This window comes from Lepisma saccharinum, chromosome 13 (genome assembly GCF_977018435.1).
Source record: "Lepisma saccharinum chromosome 13, izLepSacc3.1, whole genome shotgun sequence".
NCBI classification, from domain to species: domain Eukaryota; kingdom Metazoa; phylum Arthropoda; class Insecta; order Zygentoma; family Lepismatidae; genus Lepisma; species Lepisma saccharinum.
In genome coordinates, this window is record NC_139241.1 from 14,527,991 (window position 1) to 14,553,896 (window position 25,906).

The 25,906-nt window shown below is 39.8% G+C and overlaps 2 protein-coding genes across 2 annotated transcripts in view; one reads left to right on the forward strand and one right to left on the reverse strand.

Moving 5' to 3' along the window:
• Nucleotides 1–19,603, reverse strand: part of P5cr (Pyrroline 5-carboyxlate reductase) — a 47,736-nt gene extending 28,133 nt beyond the window's left edge. Inside the window, exons 1-2 of the mRNA XM_083133898.1 lie at nucleotides 19,448–19,603; nucleotides 10,834–10,929 (exon numbers count right to left, since the gene is read on the reverse strand). Coding sequence (XP_082990024.1) covers nucleotides 10,834–10,929; nucleotides 19,448–19,538 — 187 coding nt within the window. The 5' untranslated portion in view covers nucleotides 19,539–19,603. The remainder of the gene's footprint in view (nucleotides 1–10,833; nucleotides 10,930–19,447) is intronic.
• Nucleotides 19,604–21,473: 1,870 nt separating this feature from the next.
• On the forward strand, nucleotides 21,474–21,941 carry LOC145996704 (protein GVQW3-like). Its single transcript, XM_083133222.1, has one exon. It carries the CDS (start codon nucleotides 21,474–21,476, stop codon nucleotides 21,939–21,941), a length of 468 nt encoding a protein of 155 aa, XP_082989348.1.
• Nucleotides 21,942–25,906: the final 3,965 nt, after the last annotated feature.

The following is a 25,906-nucleotide window of genomic DNA, read 5'->3' on the forward strand; positions in this document are numbered from 1 at the left end:
TATTTGGTGATGTCATTTTGTAAAGAAATTTTAGGTAAAAAAAATAAAAAATAAAAAAAAAGCTGCTTCGGTTTAATGTGGCTCCCATAGGATGGAATTACTAATAGGGAAAAGAATTAAATATTTCTCTGTTTTCTTCACAAAAATGATATTACGGTTTCAGATGCAAGCGTACATGGAACGCCCGACTCACAAGATACACGTCAGATTGACTTTGTAGGACTACCAACAAAGTTTTCCTTCACTTGCTCAACAATAGGATCGGAAACATGCGGACGTCCAGGAGATTTGTAATGTCAAACAGAACAACCAGTCTAAACAAAACACTGATGCCAATAGTAAATGGTAGGCTCACTGGGAGGATCTTTCTAGATTGCTGCAATGAGTGTTTTTCACTCGAGCAGCAAATAGTTCACACGGACGATGCTCGATAGCATACGGAAATGACAGCTCCTTCGCTTAAGCGTGTAATGCTGGAAAGGGTAAAATAAGCAGTATATGCTCGAAGCCTAGTAGTTCGCGTATAACCATAATTTGTTTGTGGTAGTGGGCCCTCAAACATGAATCGTGAGGTGAAAGAAACAGTGGAATTGAAACTAAAGACAACATAGTCATCATCTCCATGTTAAAATGTAGTCCAGTTTATGTTACCAATACATAGCGATATATATGAAAATGAATAGATGATTATGGGCTGAAACTAGCAAGGCAGATTTTTACACACATAATTCTACGATTAAAATGATATTAGATTCTATACACCCGAGCATATCAGCTCGAGCGTGGGAGACTCAAACAAGTAAGATCAAGCGAAAGTAGTCCAATGCAGTACTCTAGATCTTTTCCATAGTGGGTATTGAAGTTTCATTGCACAATGGTTGCAGACTTTGATTCTTCAAACTCTGAGCGAGGTTACTTTTGACCTGTGAAAGAAATGCTTGCAGTGGTGGAATTTGGTACTATTTCATAACACTAATCAAACTTGATGTATTTTGTTACTAAATGACAATGCAAAACAGATCTGTAATGTTTCCGAATAAATTTTTACTCTCTTACAAAGCTGTAGTCCTTTTTGGACCATTCTATATTTTGCGGAAATTTTCTTTAAATATTTTATTTGCAGATTTTTCCCAATCAATTCTCAATGAGCCAAAAGCTTACTTATGAATGGATAACAACACTACTTTTTTAGCAGTTGTATAATATATATAATTTTTTCAACAAACTATAAAACGTAAAATAAAAAATTGTACCTCCTGCAAAGGCCCAAGCCATTCCATCGAAAATAAAACAAACTTCAACTCTCTACAATGAATAGTTATCACTACATAAATTCTAAAAAGATTTTCATGCATTGGTAAAGACCATTTTTTTTTAAATTCTTCTTAATACAGAGTGTTGGTAAAAACCATTCTTTAAAATTCTTCTTAATACAGTGTGTTGGTAAAGAACATTTTTTTAAATTCTTCTTAATACAGAGTGTTGGTAAAGACCATTCTTTCAAAGGCCATTCTTTAAAATTCTTCTTAATACAATGTTGGTCAAGACCATTTTTTTAAAAAAAATTCTTATTAACACAGAGTGAAAATTCTTCTTAACACAGAGTGACAGTCTTGCACCAGGTGTGCATTTATTTCAATGTTATCGGAATGGGCACAAACTGTCGGATTAAAAATTATACATACTCAAGTTTGGACTCGAATTAAAAATTAACCAGCAGAACTACATAAAAACGAGTTACATCAAAATTTAACTTATTCAATTATGCGTTCATCTATGGTAACCAAATTTTTTTGTCAAGTATGCCTTCTATTTCTTATCATCAGGAGAACAAAAGTGTGTAAAAATCGCTCTCTTTGAAATTCTATAAATAAAAAAACTTGTGGTCTAATCATGGTGAAATTTTAATACAGTACAGGCAGAAAGGTTTTAAACAGAATTCTAAATTTTTGGATTTTTAAAATTTGTAAAAAAAAACGTTCTTATGAATTTTGTGGAACAACTTTTTCCTAGTATTGAGTGGTCCCACAAATACAATATTCATGTTGTTTTGAAGCTCTTTGCATCTGTTCTTAAAATCCATTATCATTGCCAATTCCCATTGCGAAACCAATTTTATACAGATTTTTATTCAACGGAGTAAAGTTGTATCTGGAACGTGGCAACACTGCACGCACTGACTTGCAGTGATAGTTTGCAGTTTCCACTGTTCAATGGACATCGCTGTGTGGGTTAGTGTAACCCAACCAAGATACTCATATTTCTTACAATCAAATGTCAAACATTCCCAATCCCAACAACATTAATTGTTGTAACAGCCTACCACACTTCTTACAGTCAAATACAATTTAGTTTTTCACATGATGTTCTTTCAGTTCGTCAAGGATGATATCTGTAGAAACTATGTACCATTTGAACCTGTTGCCGACGTCCGTGGCACAGTGGTTAGAACAGCCCACTACAATGACAGGGCTTGAATCAAAGCCTGCACTTTCTTTGTGAATGTCCCTTCATCCATTTCATCACATCATCACTCATCCTTGGAACAAGCCAAAACTGAAGGAAAAAACACATTAATCAATAATTTACTTGAACTGTTATAATCCTTGACTTCTGTGACTCAGGTGTTGCCTCATCCTGACCAAGGCCATAGTTTTTTTTACACTTAAGACGTTGACATTTTGTAAATCTTCCAATCTTCATCTTTAATGGTTGCTGTTGGGGTACAGTGTCAATCATATTTTTGGGTTCTTTCTATGACAAAGTTGATTCCTTGGTGCTATTTTCCTATTAGTAAATGTGATCAGTATTAGATGTAGAATTTTAGTAGGAAGAGCTTACTAAGCTTTATTTTATTTTGTAGTAAATTGTCTATCATTCAGAAGATGAACAAGGAAATAATAATTAGTTGAAAGTACATGTATGTCATAAAATTAAGGGTCTTACTTATGAAAAACTTTATTTTGATAAAAAATTATCTAAATACAACCTTGGTCACAATGAAGTTCGACCAGAAAGGAATACGTGATTAAATGCACAGAGGCATAGGCGGTGGAATGGGTGACCTGCAGAAGTGACGCATGTGTGTAAGAGGAGGCGTGTGAGCAGGCAACAATCGTGATCCCAGCATGTTGCACCCAAGGTCACGTAAAGAACGAAAACGGGGAACTATACGCGTGACATTGAACTTCGACCAGGCACCAGACCCATACGGAAAATTCCAGATAGTGGCGCATCCGACGGAAGCATGACGTCACGGACACGATAAGGGAGTCCGCCGTATATAAGTGCTTACTGTGCACCGAGGAACCGCAGTGCATCATCACCATGGCCAGGGGCAAACCTATTGACAACACCGTGAGGAGAAGAGTGGTGGAGTTGCAACGGGATGGACTCAGTGAACGGGAAATAGGGCGTCAACTGAACTTACCCAAGTCAACCGTCCACTGCATCATCAAACACCACCAAAATACGGGTACTACAGAGCCAGGTAAGGCCCCCGGTCGAAAACGCCTGCTGAGCGTGCGTGACCTGCGGATATTTAGGCGCTATATCCAGACCAACAATCATGTTTCTGTGGCCGAATTACGACTGTAGACTCGAGAACGCTTTCACATTGAAGTGTCAACCAGAACCATTCGCCGTTACCTACAGCGATGCGGTTACCGAGTGTACAAGGCAAAACATAAACCCTTCCTTTCCATGTTGAACAAAGGCAATCGACTACGGTGGGCACGAATGTACCGGGGATGGACATTTCGGCAGTGGAACAGGGTTTTGTGGACGGACGAATCCATTTTCAATGTTGTGTACGGGAAAATACGGAACGACTCGTCTGCAGCATGCCCCGATGCATTGCCACAGTTATTCGCCGACGGGGCGGCGTCACACTATGGTAAACAGGATCCCCTCTAACAGTGGTCGAACTTCAATGTCACGTGTAGATGGACGAAAATGTTTTATTTTGTGTGGACACCATACATTGCTGCGTTGCAGCGGAAATTTATGTTTTCCTTTGTTCCATGTAGCCTGCTGAATAAAATATGTTCAGCATATGCATGTGTTCTCCTTCTTTCACAACGCACTCCTATATTTGTGACTGGTCGAACTTCATTGTCACTAAGGTTGTAAGTACTTGGGGGTAACCCTGGGGAATACAGGCATATGGAGCATGGTGTTGATCATAACATCTCCATTATGACCAGTGCAGAGACTGTGTGGGGCCCGGCCATACTTCCACAACCACTACATGCCTTCATGGTATGATGAAATGCACCGAGAATGGCTTTACCATTTACCTTTAAATATATATGTAGTGAAAACAACTGAAAACTTTCACTTTCTCATCTTTAACAGGTTTTTCTAACTGGTCTTCTTTAACATACTGGGGCCAAAATATGTCTAAATGATTGATTATTCATTCAGTTTTATTGCACTACAATTTTAAACTTTCTTGCCTTTCTTTTGTTACCTCCACTGTTTACTACAGTGTAAAAAGATCCAAGGTAAGAAAAATAAGCTGATTGATATAACCTATCTTATTGTTGTTACTACCCTTGCAATTATCAAAGGTAAAGGAATTGCTTTTTATTACTCCACGTCTGATAAAAAAATAATATTTCTTTAGAAAAAATAACCTATTTACACTTTCCGCGGTGGCTCAGTCAGTAACGCGTCTGACTACCATGCTCAAGGTCCCGGGTTGGATTACCGGGCCGGTTCAAATCCGGGAACTTTTCTAACGGTGGAAGCGGCCCCGGCGCCCACCCAGCGTCGAATAACATGGGTACCTGGGGGAAACCCTGGGGGGTAAAGGTGGTCACGGGCGTGATGCTGATCACATCACCCCCACTCACGACCGGATCAAGAAAGTGTGGGGCGTTACCCCCGCACCCCCTATACGCCTTCATGGCATGGTGCTATGCACAGGGGAACACTTTACCTTTTTTTTATCACTTTCTAGTTTATAAGAATGATTTTGAGTTTTTTTAACCCTTTGTGGGTTGAGCAAGAAAAGTTACATCGATGGTCGCGCACGGTCTCAGAGACCGGATTTTTAAAATATGCTAAATTTTTAGTCTAAAATGCCAAATCCTCAATTATTACGATTAGATCTTTTCTTCCAACAATTGAGACTCTATAAAACTAAAAAATTGAAATTCTATAAAATTATAAAAAGGTACTCTTCGTTAATAGAACATGGAATGTCATATCAGATTTTCAGTAAAAAGTAGGTATGCCTATAGCCGTGCATGGGCTCAAGACAGCAAGGGGCTTCAATGAAAACCCCCAAGCGGGTCAAATTTCTTACTGACACTGAAAACAAAATCGTGGGGTAAAGAGAAAGTTTTGAAACTCAGCTAGACAGAGGAAGGGTGTTGACAAAACAATCATTGATAAATAACGTTAAAATCACACACCTGGAACGAGAGACTGTGTGCAAGCAACGCAGGGTTAATGAAGATCCTCAGGTGAAAATTGTAGAAGAAATTATCAGGGCTTAAGATTACAACTATCTTGTGTGCGAATTTTATACATTTCTTATTATACAGGGTGTACCAGAAGTGACAGTGTTACACCCTGTATTATCTTTTTTTTCCCCTTGACTTTTTGTGTTATGACCACTTTATTCACAGAAAGGCTAATAGGGACTGGACCTACAGTTTTAAGTAGCACCACTATGTGCCTCCAATGGGTATTGAACCTGGAACCCATTGATTACAAGGCACCTATGATACCAAGATGCCATCGGGGAGACCCCAATTATTATGTATATTAAGGATTGACGGATATGATTTTTTTTTTGCATACACCGATAACACCTATTTTACCAATACCGTAACAATCCCTAAGATTGTATGTTTATTTTATTAAGTCTCTCTGAACGCTTCATGTTGACCAGGGCATTCACTTGTTTTTCTCAGCTGTCTCAAGCCTCTTAGGCATGTTTACAATGCATTGTGTTGTGCCATGCAAACCTCCTGAGCATTCAGGAACAGGTAACACTTCTGGTTTTAGAGTCAGCGGTTTGCATGGTAGCAATTATGATAATCACACGATTCGGCGATTCGGCATCGAGGAAGAGCTCGATGGCCAGGGAATATAGAGGTGAGACAAGCTGGGAGGTGACTGACTTTGGAGATTGAGTGGAGAGAGAGAAGGTGGTCAGCAAGGCAGTAGGTGAGGAGTAGAACAACGCTCTGGTCGACAAATAGGAGAGAAGCTTACAGAGGACTTCGCTATTTTCATTCAGCTAAAGACTTCAGATAGACAGGTAACTATCCTACACCCAGCCATGATACAGGTTCAACGGTTCGCAAAACCCAACGAGTGACCATTGTCTTTTCAGTAGTTTAATTCCTTTGTGTAATTTGTACCTTTCGCATGCCAAGCGATAACTCGTCATGTCAATGACGAGTGGTCTCATCAAGAGGATGAATGATGAGTAGTTTACATCACCCCATCAATTAACTGGTTAACCTTTTAGGTGCTCTTAAGATCCCACGAACTTTAAGGTTCGTTACGATACAATAAAAAAATGTAAAACAGGGTTGCTACAATTATTTGATTATGAAATTCCCTGACATTTCCAGGTTTTCCAGTTCAAAAGTGAAATTTTTCCAGACATGTTTATCATCATGATTTTTGCTTTTGAACCTTGTGTTTTTCAATTGAAGGGCCAGGGGGAAAAAAACGATGAATGTTCATTCGAGACGATTTGCCAGGAAATCAAAAACAAGTATTTCTCTTTCATAAATACGTCAATATATGCCAAAATAATAATGCATTTTTCAGGCACTTCTCACCGTTTCCCAACCAAGGCCGTTCTCATTCTTATAGTACAGCTTTTGAGCTATCAGATGGCGCTGCGATCTCAAAATGGGCGAAAAATCGACATTCATCGTTTTTCCCCCTGGGTCTTCAATTAAATAAATAATTCGTTAATTATTATGAATAATCACGTTCACAACTTTTTTTTTAGCAAAAGTTCATTCTACACACACAAGAACACGTGAAAATTCGAAGAGTAAAATGGAAAATTACAATTGGCATCAAATGTATTAGGTGCTACAATCACGTGCATCTAGCCTTCAGGCTAAGGTAACAGGTAAATTATTTCACCATAACAGATCTCCACAATATAAAAACAACAGAAAAAGTTCATAAAACATACACAATTTTTCATTTTCTGGCGGATTTATAGTGTTGTAGAAAATTACTGCTATCTTGCTTATATTTATAAGTCTGGAGAAATATTTGTTGCATATAGGAATTCTATAGGAAATGCCAACAAGACTAAGATTATAAAATAATAGACGATAACCTCATCTTTACCAACCTTTCCAATAATTATGATCATATTGTCAATATACTTTAGTTATCAATCAGATATCTGGACTGCAAGTTTTACTTTGATATTCTTTCTAATATCTAGTATGTGACGTTTTTCCTACGCTTTTGTATTTTCGCGTGAAAAAGCATCACAATTCCTCATTTCTTCGTACGCCTTGCGTCTTGTATGTTGTTTGGTTGTTTATAATAGTCTCCGCTAGAGGTCTCCACCGACCTCTCGCTCCGTGCTCGCTTCTCGAGCAGAAGGCTACACGGCAGTTCCGATTCTACAAGCTTCACGATAACAACGATGTGACTTGGGTCACGGGTGAGAGAGAGCCTTTCAGTGTGTTGCATGGTTAAGTGTGCAAGTTGCCTCGCGGGCGAGTCTTAACCTCCTTTTCTGCCTTCATTTCTAGCATGCACTTTACGATATATTCTCTCTCCGAGTTTGGACTATTCACGCGAAGCAGAACTCATTTTCCCTGATTAGCTTTATACTCGTAAAATGGAAAATTGCATTTGACGAAAGCGTGAACCTTATCGCCGTCCAGTTTGATTTGGGTATTTTTCCTATAACCCGAATCAGGATACAGATTTGTGACGGTGAATGAATCCATGGACGTTTCTAGACGTGACGCCAATGTTCTGATGATGGAACGTGAAGGAAGGCAGGACTTCTTTTGACCAATCGTACTTAGCAGTGTTGAATTGGTGTCTGATACTTCAAGTGCAACTAAATGGAGGTATGTACAGTGTCGTCTTCTCCCCCCTCTATTTCTGCAAAAAATCCAAAGATCGTGAACTGTGATAGATTGGCATATCTTTAACTTAATTGAGTCAAACGTTTAAATGAGCATAAAAGGACTAAAAAAGTGTGAACCGACGGGAACGCTAGTTGTTCTAAATCGTTATTAACGTACTTTATCTAATTAAATAGGAACGAGTTGCCATACTGATTGTGTGTTAATGATAACGCGAATGCATTTTGCGGGGTTTGCCTGAATTAGTAATGTTTCCCAAGGCATATGCGAGACACTTGAATTGCACCGTTGCGACTTTTTAAATGTTGAAATACTAATGATAACGTGGCTGGCACAAGTTAATATTTAAAATACTGGGAGCATCAAATAGGAATAGGGAGTATAGTATTTCTTATTGTCAAAAGGAACGACATGTGGCAAAACTGGGCCATTTATTGACAAATTGTAAATGTTTGAATTCTTGGCATGTTAAGTTTTAAAATGGCCAATTAAGAGGGTTCCATTAGAACTCGTGCGTGTTCAAATACTTGTTAGAATTTTGTAACGTGCAAAATTATGTATATATTATTGTCATGTCAAATGATAAAAGAATGAATGACAGTAAGAGTTGTTAAATGTTGCAATTGAGATGAATTCTTAAAGGATACGTAAAACTAGATTTTGTATTTGTACGCGATAAGAATATTCTTCATGTTGTTGTTATTTGAGAAGTTAATTGTTCTTGATTCAAGATTGAATATAATAAATTTGTGACTCAAAACAATCTTCGAAATTTTCGTACTATTTTGTGTCACCCTTTTGCTCATAAACTTCGCATAAAGGAAAAAGGAGAAGGAACAAAATTATTATTGGTAAGAAAAAACTAGTGACGAAGTATATCTAGTGGTGTAGATTTATACATGTGTTTATATTGGATTATAGTACGTATTTTTTCTAAATTGCAGGATCTCTTAAGAATTGATCAAGCCTGAGTGAGATTTTCCACGATATTTTGTGACCATTTATTTTATTTATAAATCCCCTTTTGATTGTACGAATAGCGGACAATAATCATTTTATTCTCCTTAAGTTCGCACGAGTATAGTTGTTGGTTCTCTTTTTGAGACTGAGGCGGCAGCGCTAAACGCAGGCCATTACCCTCAACAATTCGAATTTGTAACTGTTGGTTGTAGCTTAAACTTAAGCGCGTACATTAAATTGATCCCGGACCTTCCCATGCTTTCCACGAGGCTATTTTGCCACCTTTTTCCACGTACTCAACCAGCAGGTTACAAGTATTATAAAAGTGAAAATTTATTACAGCAATTAGAAGGAACCATAATTTTGCAGGAGATTGAGAAACATAAGAACGAAATAAACAAGTTTCTAAACTGGATCATTTTTGGGAGTGGAATCACAAGAACCGAATCCAGAAGTGGAAGTGCTTGTTCATTTTGCAACTTTTTCTCTTGCAGACTCCAAAATGCACGTAAATTCCACGTGATCTGCAACATTCCCTGATTTTTCCCTGTTTTCCTGACACGTAGCAATCCTGGTAAAATATTCCTTGTTTAACTTGATTGTTTCATAAACCTCCTAAAATGCAGTGGGTTTTGTTTTGAAAAAGAAACTGTGTATTTAGATATTAACTTTACAAGAATATGGCACATGAATATACATGTTTATATTCATAAAAATAAGAAATGAGAGAAATTTCACTACACTACGGGCTATTTATGGATACACTCGATCAATATTCTGCCTACATTGCAACACTACAGTGCTAACAGTGGATGAATTAGTCTGTTCCCTCCCTAACATATATTATATACTTACTCTTTAGAGCTACAGACCTTGAATGATGTTGACCAATCTCCCTTAATATATTCATTAATTATTACAATTTGTAAACTTGGTTATAACTGCAATCAAAACTAACATAATGGCAAATAGTCCTTTTCAAAAATCCAAAAAGTATGAAAAATAAGAAATTGTCTATATCCATAGGAAATTTAGTCACGAAACTAGTAGTAGTTTTATAGAATTCACGCTTTATAAAGAATATATTTCTCCAATTTTGGAAAGAAAAACAACTGAATTTGACATGAGTACTTTTCAGTTACAATTCAGCAAAAGATGGTAGCCATACGAGTAATTTCTTGATACAAGGAAGTGTCAAATGAAAACCTGAAAAGTCCAATAAAAATTACATGACAGACTGTATACAGGTTAAATTTACATGAGGTACCAACTGTTATTTATAAAACAACCTCAAGGCTGAAACACTGAGCTTCACAACGCTTTTTTGTTGTTTTTACACACTCTTGCACCAGGGAAGAGCAGTGGCTTCTTGCCCTCTGGAAGCCTTAAACGTATAGAAATTCTCTGGCAAATGAAAAACCAATCTTTCTATGCATGATTACCACGGCAGCAAGTTTACGAATGAAGGGAGAAGTATGACAATGGCCTCATTTCACAGGCAGATGGGAGGAAAGACCTTCGCAATGGGTCATAAGTGACTGCGTGTGCATCCCAAAGATTCTTCTTCCTGAGATATACAGGCACTAACTCAAGAGTGTGGATCAGCAATGGATGTATACTAAAATGCAGTATACTTGTGCAACTCTGCATGCAGAAATCTACTAGATAAGAAACGAAAACAAATTAAGGTTTTAATTTGACTGTCCCTTGAATTATAAACTGAAATTTTGAACATCTTATCTGAAAGATAAAAGGTATGTGTAAATACTAAACTAACCATTACTGTGTGTTGTGTGAGCTCCTAACTCCTTCCAAGTTGACAAACATCTCATCGTAGGGGCAGAAGCTGTCAGCTGTCCAGGGTCAACTATGCCTGATTGAAAAAAAAGAAAAATTTGTATAAAAAGATATAATATCAAGACAACAAACATTACATATTGGGTGTGTGCATATGAGGACCAGCAAACCAAACTGCGAGTTTTTATTTTCATAGTTAAAAAAAAAAGAGTGATCACCAGTGGTGTATTTTAAATCAACTTTATTTCATTTATATAGAAATTGCCAGAAAATTTGAAGTTGTTGGACTTCCGTTTTTGCTCTCCTTGCATGCCTGTACTGGTGTTTTATCTCTATTATATCTAATTAATATATAATAAATATATGCAGTAAATAAGAATTGTTGCAGTAAAGCAAGTAAAATTTTCAGAATATGCCACTCGTGTTAACACACAGAGTTACTCATGATAACAAATGCCTCTTTTCACCACTGGGTGGCATATATTGTGAAATTGTTATAAGCAGTTTGCTGTCAGAAAGTTGATCTTTGTGTAAATATTTTCTGAAATTACCTTACTAATTTGATTGTATGTAATGAGATTAAAGTTTTACAAAATGTACTTTTCCCAACTTAAACATGACAATAAGAATGAGTGATGAAACGATGAAGAGGCACTCACAAAGAACACTCATGCCCAGGTCGGGATTTGAACCCAGATCCCTGGCCTTGTAGCATGTTCTGCTAACCACTCCCCCACGGATGCAGACACATTTGAAATGAGTTTGTTGAATTTTGTTTTGAAGTTCACTTTATGCACAGAATCGGGATTGGACCTACAGTTTGAAGTGTGTTCCTAACCACCAAGTGCCTCAAACCTGGGACCATTGATGTTCTGAATGAATGGTAATTGTATTCTGAATATGTGGTGCTTTCCGAATACGTGGTCTGTGTGTGTTCGAATTTGTGGTAAATAGCCTATGATCCAAATCAGTGGTGAATGTGTTTCAAATGAGTCGTTAACTTGGATAATCAGCACCCTTAATCTTATAACTTTAATGGAGGCGTATGAGGTTACCCTTTATGGCACCTCCACTTAGTACACCCTGGACTGCACTTTGTAGACTAACGAGGCTTTGTTGCTTGGACTCACAGTCAATATAATCTTCTGTGGGGACTCATGTTTGGTTCTGTCCAGTTGTGCATTGGTCCTTACCCTACCTCATCTTTGTGGCAACTCTGGAGGGTATAGGTGGCCAGAGCATGGTGCTGATCACATCACCTCCAAAATACCAGAGATTGAGAATGTGTGGGGCCTTACTCCTACACCATTACCTTACTTCTTCCAACTTGGGATGGCACAGAAAGCATGCAGCACCATAGGTGCTCCCTTCTCCTCTTAGTCCTCCTTCAAAAATGTGAATCTTATTGTTGATTTGTATTAACATGAGGCTTTAAGGGGAAGAGTGACAGTTATACATGAGTTGTGCATTTATTTCAATATCATCGTAATGGCCACTGCTACAAAACCAATTAAGGACAAGAGAGTATGAATTTTTCTCCATGTTGCAAGTGGAAGCAGTTTTCTAAGTTGATTATTAAGCTAGACACGATATTTGAAAAATATGATGGATAAGTATTTACAGAATCCCATGTATTCCTTATGGGGAATCAACTTCAACTTTAAGTTACGGCTAATGAATGGCGAGGTTAGACCCTACAATGGGAGTTTCGACCAACAAATTGATCAATGTGTCCTTTTGCCCTCCATGCACTTTTCTATGCCATTGGATGTTTGATATTCCCGAGAGAATGAATAAAATAATGCTCCACAAGTATAATGCATTTTTCCTTGCCTCCTTCGGCCATCCTGGCAGTATTGCTGAACCTGATGTGCATAATAGAGTTAAATTTTACCTTAAATGGAGGCAAAGTTGACTTTCAATTTGATTATTAAAATCCTTAAACGCAGAACATATTAGGTTATATGAGTCGACAGAATTAGTACAGATCTTAACATTATAATTATGTTGTAAAATCTGTAGCTGTATATAAGAATCCGACTGAGGGACGGCATGGGTTCGAGTCTGCCTGGGTTCAATAGCTGGGTTCTCGGCCTGTGTATACGACCGGTGGCAACCCACCATCATGAGGAAATTGAGGAGCTACGAGTGAGTAGCATAACCCTGTCTCGGAAATCTTCTACAACGGCTGGGGGTTTGACGTGCTGACCCCATGCCACCCCAATGGCCGTTGAAGTTCTCCACACCTCTAGGTAGGATTGTGGGAGGGAGACAGGCAGTCGGGAGATAGGCCAAGGCCCTTCGAGGTCTGTCGCACCATGAGTTATTTATTATTTATTTATTTAAGAAGGAAAAATCTAAGGTGCTTTTCGAAATTAGCAGGTGAAATCATGGATTAAAAATGCATGTGGTATGCACTTCCCACATACCATTATCCCATGTATTCGAGATTCTGCGAATACAGATATTAAAATTTAATCACTGTATCAATGCAGATTCGAACACACACATGTTGGTGCCTCATTGGCAAATAAAAAAAAAACATTCTGTGACCGGGCTTGAACACGCATCCTTCAGATCGTGAAGCCGTAACACTAACCACCCACCTACACCTTCTATTGGTAAGTATTTATTTACTTATCATGTAAGTTTTCGAATTGTTTCGCTACAAGCGACGTGAATTTCTTCCCGCTTATTTTCTTTCAGATGTAGTTGTTTTTTCAGACCGAAACATTTTTTTTACCTTTTGCCACCCACGGAGATCATTATGGAATACATTATTGAAACGTAACTCCCAGAAAAGAGAATATGTTAAAAACTTAAAGTGGGAATGGTGTGTTCAGTCACACATTTGACCTTAATATTTTTCATATTTGAAGTTTTGCTTTCAACGCCACCATCAACCGAGCATTTTCTTTCTGGACAAATAGTACAAACATTGCACAAATGTTTTTTAATCACACAAACTATAACAAGTAAATTTAAGCATATTGAGGTGCTGTCTGTCACCAAACTACAACTAACTAACTGAACTGATTAGAACTAACTAAAAACTAGATACATAACTTTCCAAAACTTTAAACTTTTTAGACAGCTTCTTTGTGCAAGTAGGCCTACAAACATTGCACAAATGTATTTTAATGTATTTTAATCAAACACACTGCAACAAAGCACATTGAGATGCTATAGGCTTACACTAGGTTGTCACTTTCCACATCATCTTCAATAATTACACAATCAGACTGCGGAGTAGGGAATATTTCATTCCTGAGTCTAGAGATACTTTGATTTTGTGTTTTAAGTCCACTTTATGCACAGTAAGGCTAATAGGGACTGGACCTACAGTTTAAAGTGGGATCCGAACCACTATGTGCCTCCACCGGGTATCGAACCTGGGACCCCTTGATTACAAGGCAACGATGCTACTACTGCGCCATCAGGGAGGCACTAGAGATTATTTGAAACATTGACCTTACTTCATCATTACAAGTTATTTGAAATAGATTAACTGATACAATTTGCACAGGACAATAAAACACATAGTGTTTTTTTCACAATTTCAATCTGTGGTTGTGCTGACCACCAGTACCTGTTGCAGTCCAATAATTACCCCATAGCATGTCCATCAATTACCCTGCGATGTCCAATAATTACCAGTGGCGTAGCATGGATATTTCGGGTGGGAACGCCAAGTCGAAGGAAGAGTCGGCCCTTTCTTGCTTAATAATTTACTTATGGTATTAGTCGCCACAGGTATTATTTGCCTGAAGTAAGCTGGGTTTTCAATAAAACATCATCATTGCATGTTTTAGCTAGAAAATTAGATGCCTCACTATGCCACAGATGTTTTGAACTCTGGTGTTCTATACCTTTTTTTATATCTTTCTGCATGACGCAAGTCATTAAAAACCTACCTGAATCACAAGCGCCTCTGCACAACAGTAGACGTCATTGTTGTGGGCGATCCAACTACTGATTGATTTGGTTTATTTTACTTCGCTTTTCTACCACTTTTGGTTAATTGCGAATATGAATATGAGTGATGATATTGATGAAGGGACACTGACAAAGAACACCCATGCTCACGCCGGGATTCGAACCAGGGACCTCTGTCATCTTGGCGCACTGTGAAAAGCAGAGTGGATGATCCAAATATCGTACACTCTACTGACGTTTTTTTTAATAAAAACTGAAAATAAATATCTGACTTAATTTTTCATTTTCGTCCATTGCAATAAATAGTTTACTTCGAAGGTACTTAAATGATTGATCCTTCCTCATGCCGGTAAGAGCTGGTTATTGATTTTTCTAGCACATCACAAGCATGGAATGGGAAATTTCGTAACACCTCTTCCCATATCAGTGATACTGATCTCCCTTATCGCACAACACAATACCATCCTTGCGGTCTGATGAAGGGAGTGTGTATTCGGTACTAGTTTACTATTGTTCGGACAGATTTCTTCATTTTTACAGAAGAAACTACTTACCATAATAAGTTCCTGTAGCATCAGGAAGGTGTTTTGTGTGACGTGGGAATGTATGATAGGGGAAATTCATGTTGTTTGTTGAAAATTAATTCTCCGACAGAGAATAGCCTTTGGCGCGTACACCTTCGTACATCATCACGTGTCGTGATTTTGTTTTGTTCATGTTCATTGGGTATCCAGTGTTTCGAACCATCTGTGTTTGCAACGAGAGTTAGAAGCATGATGTGTCGTGGATGCATGGTGAAGTTTGTATCGGGTGTGGAAGATCCAGTGGATTTTTTAATTGAACACAGGATCGTGAAGAAAGGAAAGGAATGTTGAAAATGTAGCAGTGAATATAAGCTACTCATTGGAAGAATTGGGCTATGGGTATATACCTAATATGACGTGTCGTGAATGCATGGTGAAATTTAGATATGTTTTCCGTATCCTGGAAACGGATTTCCTAAAATTTAAAACTTTAGGGCTCATTTTGGGGCAGCTGACTCCGGCAAATTTCAAACATGCCTTTAACAGGGACTCTATAGAGAAAGCCAGGTAGCTGGAGCGGAGGCGGGGCCGTGGTAAATTTGGACTCAAAAATTTCAAACAAAAATATTTTTTTAGTTTAAATTTCCCACCGATTCCGGGACGGATAGCCCCAAAATCCATTCACGGATAGCGCCACGAAAGATTACAATTTTCTTTGTAAAACAATGCGAAAAAGTTTTTTTAAAAAGTAATTGGATCAGATGAGCTTTGTTCAAGGATATTTCTTGGGTTCTGAAGGTTGAAACACTGCATAACGAATGAAAATTGACAAAACACAAGCACAACGTGCGATTATGTAGAAAGATGTACGCGCCACATTGTGTCTCAGGCAAGCGAAAAGACTACGAGAAAGACGTACTGGTACATAATCCTACATAATCGTACGTCGTGCTTGTCTTTTGTCAAATTTTTGACATTCGTACTTACGTATCTCCTTTGCGGAAAATTCCTGAAGGTGTATTGACGTTGTTTTGATGAAAGTAAGAGCAATTTTTCACATTACCAGTACTTCTTTCTCCTAGCCTTTCCGCTTGCCTCACACACAATATGGCGCATACACCTTCCTACATAATGACGCGTCGGTCTTGTCTTTCCTCGATTTTCAATTGTTATGCAGTGTTTCAACCTTCAGAACCCAAGAAATGCCCGTGAACAAAGTTCTTCAGATCTATTTCTTTTTCATTTTTTTCGTGTTCTTTTACGAAGAAAACTGGTGCTATCCGTGAATCGTTTTTGGGGCTATCCGTCCTGGAATAAATGGGAAACATCTAGAAATTGCAAAATAAGCGAAAATAAGGCATTAGTTTTTGGAATGGAAACTGTCGATTTTTGCAATTTTTTTTGTTTCACAACCAAATATATATATATTCCTGATACTACCACGACACCAAATTTTAACTATGTTTCCTAACCAAACTGAACTAACCTAACCATGTGCCAATGGTTCGTGGGGCTAGCGTCAATGGTTCGTGGGGCTAGCACCAATGGTTCGAGGGGTTAGCGCCAGTGGTTCGTGGGGCTAGCACCAATGGTTCATGGGGCTAGCGTCAATGGTTCGTGGGGCTAGCGTCAATGGTTCGTGGGGCTAGAGTCAATGGTTCGTGGGGCTAGCGCCAATGGTTCGTGGGGATAGCCCCAATGGTTCGTGTGGCTACCATCAATGGTTCGCAATTATTTCCAATTTCTAGATCCTGATACTAACACGACACCAAATTTTAAGGTAAAATTTTCGTATCCCCAAAACGTATTTCTTCAATTTTACAGGAGAAAGTACTTACCGAAATGGGTTTATTTATACTTTAGGAAGGTCTTGGAAGTTTGCTTTCAACTCGTTGAAATGTTTTTGCCGATAAATCATGTAATTTTCGACATTAATGTCGCTCCGATGCATGAAAGCTGTTCCCTTGATGTCCGTCTACTACGTGAACCAAATATTTGCGAGCGTTTCATGACGTAACAACCGGTCAGTGTTTCCAAATGCGCGGTTTTGTAACTGTGTAACAGTTCAAGAACGTAAATAAACGTGAGTTACTGTTCATCATTTCTGATTACGAACTTGCGACAACATGACGTGCACAGGATCAGTGGCGTGCTCAATGTGAGGTTGATGGGGGTGACAACCCCCCCCTTTCGCCCAGTATCTCTAAGGCTATTTATGAATGGTTCGTGGGCTATTTATGTATGGTTCGTGGGGCTATCCGTGAATGGTTCGTGGGGCTATCTGTGAATGGTTCATGGGGCTATCCGTGAATGGTTCGTGGGGCTATCCATGAAAGGTTCGTGGGGCTATCCGTGAATGGTTTGTGGGGCTATTTATGAATGGTTCGTGGGGTTATCCGTGAATGGTTCGTGGGGCTATCCGTGAATGGTTCGTGGGGCTATCCGTGAATCGTTCGTGGGGCTAGCGCCAATGGTTCATGGGACTATCCGAGAATGGTGTGTGGGGCTACGAATATTTTTTTCGAAACCAATTTTTAACTATTGAAACCTTTGCGTGGCCCTACTAACCTATCCACGGGCCAATGGTTCGTGGGGCTAGCGCCAATGGTTTGTGGGGCTAGCGCCAATGGTTCGTGGGGCTATCTTTTTCACTATTGAAACCTTTGCGTGGCCCTACTAACCTATCCACGCGCCAGTGGTTTGTGGGGCTAGCGCCAATGGTTTGTGGGTCTAGCGCCAATGGTTCGTGGGGCTAGCGCCAATGGTTCGTGGGGCTATATTTTTAACTATTGAAACCTTTGCGTGGCCCTACTAACCTATCCACGCGCCAATGGTTCGTGGGGCTAGCGCCAATGGTTCGTGGGGCTAGCGCGAATGGTTCGTGGGTCTATTTTTTTCACTATTGAAACCTTTGCGTGGCCCTACTAACCTATCCACGCGCCAGTGGTTTGTGGGGCTAGCGCCAATGGTTCGTGGGGCTATATTTTTAACTATTGAAACCTTTGCGTGGCCCTACTAACCTATCCACGCGCCAATGGTTCGTGGGGCTATATTTTTAACTATTGAAACCTTTGCGTGGCCCTACTAACCTATCCACGCGCCAATGGTTCGTGGGGCTATCTTTTTCACTATTGAAACCTTTGCGTGGCCCTACTAACCTATCCACGCGCCAATGGTTCGTGGGGCTTTCTTTTTCACTATTGAAACCTTTGCGTGGCCCTACTAACCTATCCACGCGCCAATGGTTTCAGTTGCTTTGTTTTATTTCAATCACTTATCGCACAACACTCTTGCTACCTTGCGTTCTGACATCAGCAGACTGAAGTTTATTTTTAGGCTAAAGGCCTATGTTGTTATCCATATCATTAAAATTTCAGTAACCACCAAACGTCTCTAATTCCCTTATTTTCGTATTTTCCACATTCATACTTACGTATTCTCCATACTAGTACCTAGATATTTTGCTATGAAGAAGGTCGCAACACTGCATAACCACTGATCATGGACTACGCTAGTCAAGATTTCTCCGCCATATCGCGTGTAATGCAAGCAAAAGCGAAGAAAATAAAAATACTCCATATTTCGAAAATTGAGATTATTTGCCTGCAAAAAACGAAACGCGAAATAGAAGAATCCTTACGAATGCAGAATATGTAAGTATCAATGTGAAAAATACGAAAATAAGGGAATTAGAGACGTTTGGTGGTTACCGAAATTTTAATAATTTTAACTATGTTTCCTAACCTAACCACGCACCAATGGTTCGTGGGGCTAGCGACACGCCATCCTTCTAACTCTCGTTGCAAACGCAGACAGTTCGAAACACTGGATACCCAATGAACATGAACAAACACAATCACGACGAGTGATGCATGAAGAAGAAGAAGACGACGACGCGTGATGGTGTACGAAGGTGTACGCGCCAAACGCTATTCTCCGTCGGAGAATTAATTTTCAACAAACAACATGAATTTCAGCTATGAAACATTCCCACATCACACAAAACACCTTCCCGATGTTCGACAATGATACAGGAACTTATTACAGTAAGTAGTTTCTTCTGTAAAAGTAAATAAATGTGTCCGAAGGATAGTAAACTAGTACCCACACAAAACACCCATCAATATTACAAACCTGCTCGAATAATTCCTTCTCCAATTGCGCGAGCCATGTTACCCGCACCAATAAAACCAATATTAACATTCAATTTTTCATTTTTGTCCATTGCAATAAATATTTTACTTCGAAGGTTCTTTAATTCTTGATCCTTCCTCGTGCCGGTTACAGCTAGTTTCCAGCAAAAACACGGACAGGGAAATTTCGTAACACCTCTTCCCATAACAGTGATCTCCCTTATCGCACAACACAATAACAACCCTGCATTCTGACATCAGATATGCAACACCAATGTTTTCAGGTTAGGTATGTTAAATGTATTTTGTATTCTAAGATAACCAAACCTAAAAAGCCTAACCTAACAACTTACAGATTTAACCTGACAATGAATGTACTAGTTCCTCAGTGACGTCAGTACGCAATATTGCTAACGTGTTGTGCAATAAAGGTGACCATCTGAAAAGTACAGTCAACGGCAAAGAGAATGGTAGGCAAATTGCCCATCGCTATTTGCATTACTTTTTTATTCTACATTCTATGTTGTTTTAAGGAATGAAACTGTGTTGTCCTCTGCTTATTGACTCATTGACGCCGTTACTTCAATTAATTATCATGACATCGTGTAATACAGATCGAATGAAAATTATGGTGGACAATTCGCCTACTGTTTCTTTTGCAGTTGGGTGTACGTACAGTCGAGTCTTCCTCTTCGCACCTTGTGCCCGTACCGAAAGTCGCATATAGTTTAACGCGTTAAACGAGTTATGGCAACTGGCCGTTCCATAAGTGCATCCGTGCGTTTCGTGAGGTTCATTACGCTGTCCCAAAAGTCGCATTCCGTGCGTCTCTTGCAAGAACGAGATTCACCAAACGCACGGGCCAGGAAGCTGGTTTGTTCAGTGAGAATCACGAGAATCGTCTCCTGCCTGCAGACACCGCGGGTGCATGATGGCTTCAAACTGCACTAGTTCGGAAAACGTATTATAATTTCAACAGAGAGCGATATGAAGCAACATGCACAAGATGAGTGTGCCTCAACTGTTCTTACAATGTGAATAAAATGAGTAACAGTATCCGCAGTAGAGTTTATTTCTGTCAGAAGGTAATTTTTCTTGGCTGAATCTGCTGCCAGGCGCGTGTCAGCAGTAAGAATAAGCGTCAAATTTGCTCCTGCCACGTAATTCATCTGCTAAGAGGATGTTACAAATCTTAAGAACAGATGAAGACGATAAACATACAAGTTTATGACTAGTGGGAATGAATGTACAGGTAATTTAGATTTTTTTTTTTAGAAAGCATTTAGCGATATTAGGGTAGGTAGGGGGAAATCGGATCGGCTGAAAATAACTGAGTTTTGCAGACACAAAAAATGAAGTTTTTGCGTCATTGCGGTGTGCATTGTGCTGCCACCTCTCAGAAGAAACGAGAACTACCAGAACCCATTATTTGTTTGGCACCAGAAGAGTTCCAGACTACATTGTTTCAAGTTGTGCATTTTTGTGCGGACAAAAAAGCAGCCGATGTAAATTTTCATTGTCGTGGAATAAGCTTCTATTCATTGCTTGTTAAGTACATTTTCTTTTCAATTGTAATATTTCATTGAATTAAGCATGCCTCACGAGATCTTGTGATAATTTTAAACAAAACACAGAAATCACTGCCAAAAAAATAGGTTTTTAATAAGGTGTGTTTCAGGATAAATCGGATTATTCGAATTTTCCTTTCTGTTTGATTTTTTTTTAAATAACTGGAGGGATCCAGTAGGCTATATTTATATTTTAATAAATCAGTATGTCTATCTATGATCATCAGCAGCCTAATTTGTAGCACAACACATGTGTACGTATGCTTTACGAGGTGCACACCAAAAGTACGTGCCGTTTTGTTCTGAAGTCAACATTTCTTCTCTTTTCAGGGAAATAACTATGGCATCGGAGACTTCCATCCTTCGTCTTCAAGCAGTGTCAGTTTTGTGTGCTAGGTGGCAGTAGTTGAGTGACAGTGCCTGAAGGAGTAAGATGTGTTTCTGATACTGCCTGGGGAAATGGAATTTCCACTTGAAGAGCAACGGGTAATTGTGAAATTCCTTACCGCAGCTGGACGTTGTGCAACCGATATTCATCGCCAACTGGAGGCCGTGTGTGGTGATAGTGCTCTTGCAGAAAACACTGTTAGGAAGTGGGTGCGTGAGTTCAAAGATGGACGAACGAGTGTGAAAGACGAGCAGAGGTCTGGACGTCCGAAAACAGCATCAACTAATGCTAACATTGACCGTCTTGAACATTTTATCATGGAAGATAGGCGTGTCACCATGCAGGAGATTTGTGATACCCTGGGGCTAACAATGGGAACAGTAGAACGAATAATCACCAAAGGTTTGAGCCTAAAGAAAGTTTCCTCTCTCTGGGTTCCACGATTGCTTAGTGACGATCAAAAAGATGCTCGCGTTCGATCCAGTGTTGCAAATTTGACACGACTTCATTCTTGGCTGACCACGGTATTGAACTTCTGACACATCCACCATACTCACCAGATTTAGCTCCGAGTGACTTCTGGTTGTTCCCAAACCTCAAGAATTCTCTTCGTGGACGCCATTTTGCCAATAGATCATCCCTGGGAAGTGCTGTTTTCCAGTATCTAAAACATACCTCCTAATATGACTATGCCACATGCTACACAAAATGGACTGAGCGATGGCAACTATGTATCAATAAAGAGGGAGAGTTTGTTGAAAAATAAACACAGGTTATTTCATTGTATTTAATTTTTCTTGAAAATTAGAACGAAACGACACGTACTTTTGGTGTGCACCACGTAATGTAGGCTATAGCAACGTTTTGTTTTGTTTCAGATGCCTCGTAACTACATTCGGAAAACTGCTCATGGTCCTTATAGTTCCTGGTCGAAGTTATGGAAGAAGCTGTCACTGCTGTTAGAGAAGGGCAATATTCAATACGAAAAGCCTCAAACGTGTTTATTGTCCCTTCAAAGAAGAACTTCAGCGCCTGAAAATGTTCCAGTGCATAATGTTGGACGTCAACCAGTGATACCTCCAGACATTAATGGGTTGTGCGTCTAGTCTACCTGTCCAAAAGGGGATTTGGTTTGACACCGAGGAGCGTACGTGAGTATGCCTATAAGTATGTGACTGAGCGAGGGATTCCAAACAATTTCAACGAGGAATCCGAAATGGCCGGCACTGATTGGTTTCAGGGATTTATGAAAAGACACCCGGAACTTTCTATTCAGAAAACCGAAGGTCTTTCTCGTGCAAGAATGAATGGCATGACACGAGAAAATATTTCGAAGTTTCACACTCAGTTGAAAAATCTGATTAGAGAATGTAAAGTGGAAGGTAAGCCAGAGTGCATTTATAACCAGGACGAAAGTAGGCTACCATTAAACAATAAGCTACCCAACATTGTTGCTCGTAAGGGCTCTCACGGTCATGGACGTCCTCAGGATTTTTTTCGGGGAGGGGCAAGCAAGGTAATATTATCCTCCAAAATAGTGATGCCCTCTCAAAAAACACCATTTCAGTCTGAAATTATCATGTTTCTTCAACGAATTTATAATAATTGACATAAATTACTGTGATTGAAATGAAACTATGTGTGAAATATATAATTTTTAGGTACACATTCATTTTCCAGGGGGGGCGTTCCCCCCTCCTTCCGGACGCCCATGCTCACGGTGTAATATCGCTAACAAGTGTAGAACGCGGGGAAACCGTGACATTACTCACATGTGCATCCGCAACGGGAGTGTACATCCCACCGTTTATTATTTTTAAGGGTAAGAGAATGAGTGACGAATTTCGAGATGATATGTCACCAGGATGCGAAGTGTGTATGACTGAATCAGGGTGGTAAATGAGAAAGCGTTCATGAAGTGGCTGGAACATTTCAACAGGCATAGTAGTCCAGGTAAAGTGATTTTAATTATGGACGGACATGGTTCGCATAAAACTCTCGCTGTTGCTGATTGGTGTGAGAAATGTAACGTCGAAGTGTTGCTCTTTCCACCCCACACAACCCACGCATTGCAGCCTCTTGACGTTTGTGTGTTCAAGCCACTAAGGACATATTATCACCAGCAAGCTACATCTTGGCTCCATCAAAACCCTGGTAGGGCAATGTCGAAGTTGACTTTCGGGTGCATCTTTACAAAAGCATGGAATCTGGCAGCAACCGTAGGGAACGCTACAAAGGTTTTGAGGTGTGTGGAATCTACCCATTAAATCCATTGGTTGTCTCGGAGCACAAATTTGTTAAGGACGTAATCAGCACTTCCCCGACACCTTCGTCTTCTCAGTCATTTGACAGCAATTCTGCCACCCCTTCAAGCAGTGCCGGAAATCAAATCCGCAGTCTCATTCCTTCTCCCACAAAGGAGACGCCACAGAAGAAAAATGCACGAAAATCTATTCCTTCACTTCGTCTGACATCAGGTGAAAATTATCCTTACCTCAATCCTGGGGATAAGAGGAAGAATGAGAAGGATAAGAGACAGGTTAAGCAAGCTGGAAAGCTCGCATCGAGAAGTGAGAAGAACGAAGCGTGGAGGTGTGGATTCTGCAGTCTTTCGTACTACGACAAAAAAAGTCACCAGGCTGGTGATTGGATACAGTGCCAGGCCTGCAAAGGGTGGTTCCATGAACGCTGTGTAAACGCCTTTGGTAAAAAGCAGTTTATTTATGGTATTTGTTTATCAAAATCTATTCGATTTACCCCACAGCCGACCCGATTTATCCCGCAGAGTTGAGGTAAATCGGATCAGTGCACCACGTGCATTAAAGTTACAATATCTCAGCATATAACTAATAAGAAATGAAAGTAATTTATACAATTGTCTAGTACCTGAAGGTTTGCTTGTTTTTATGCATATAATTTCAATTGTAATAAAGGCACTGATATTCAATAAATAGAGGATTTTTAAACAAGTGATCCGATTTCCCCCTACCTCCCATGTTTTAATGCTAACATAACCTAACCTAACTACGAGAGCATTAGGTTTATTATTAGAAGAATGCTAAGAGACCTAATCTTAAAACATTTTTGTGTAAGTAATCGCTAAAACTTCACAGTATGTGTTACAGACGAAATTGCATACATAACATGATGAAATCACGATAAAACAAAGACCGAGTCTGCTACTACGCGCAAGTCTCTTTTGGGTTACAGCAGAACATGGTAGCAGACACTACCATTTTTCTTGGGTACAAGCGTGCAGCCTCCCATGCATTGCTGTTAGCCAAACCATACACAAAATGCATATCCGCATACTCTTCTTTGCTGTAAGGTTCCATTTTTACTACGCAGTCCAGCACAACTGACGTGACTCCCACAGTACGATTAGACTGTGTACTGATTGTATCCATACAACGCCACCTCTCGGAAATGTTCTGTTCGATTGCAACGTCACCTCTCGGAAATGTTCTGTTTTGTAAACAAAGAGCAAAACTCGGACCGCGCAAGGAGTAAAGCACTCGGTGTTTACAAAATGCAATCAGCGCCTCAAAGAACGTGGGAGCTTCGAACATGGTAGGAGCAGGTAGATCTGCACTCATTACGCCTGAAGTTGAGGACATGGTGCTGGAAGCAGTAGAACACTCCAATAACCTCGACGAGGAGAATTGCTGCACAAGTGCCAGTAAACCGCAGTAGTGTATGGAGAATTTTACATCGCAATTCACTCTACCCTTACCACCTCCAACGAGTTCAGTGTCTCAGTGATACGGATTATGTTCCTAGAGTGACGTTTTGTCAGTGGATGCAACAACAGGTTGTACTTGTACTCAACCCTCGTTTTGCAAGTAACATTTTATTTACAGACGAAGAGGGGTTCACACGCGATGGTATTTTTAATTTTCATAATTCTCATGTTTGGAGTGTAAAAAACCCATATGCTGTTCATGAGGCACCAGATAAGCAACGTTTCTCATTGAATGTGTGGTTAGGGGTAGTAGCTAATTGTCTCATTGGACCACACATTCTTCCAAGAAAACTCAATGGACCGAGGTACCTTCGGTTTTTGCGGCATGATCTTCCACGATTGCTTGAGGATGTGCCCCTTGATCCACGCCAGAGTATGTGGTACATGCATGATGGTTTGGTTTGGTTTGAGTTGGTGTTTTAAGTCCACTTTATGCACAGTAAGGCTAATCGGGACTGGACCTACAGTTTAAAGTGGGGTCCGAACCACTTGTGCCTCCACCGGGTATCGAACCCGGGACCCCTTGATCACAAGGCAATGACGCTACCACTGCGCCATGGGGGAGGCCCTTACATGCATGATGGAGCACCGGCACATCTTGCTGCTGCTGTGAGACGACATCTAACACGCAGATATCATCAAAGATGGATAGGTCGATGTGGGCCTGTACCGTGGCCTTCAAGGTCACCGGATCTAAATCTTTTGGATTTTTGTGTCTGGGGTCACCTCAAAAGCTTAGTGTACAACACCCCCGTTGACACG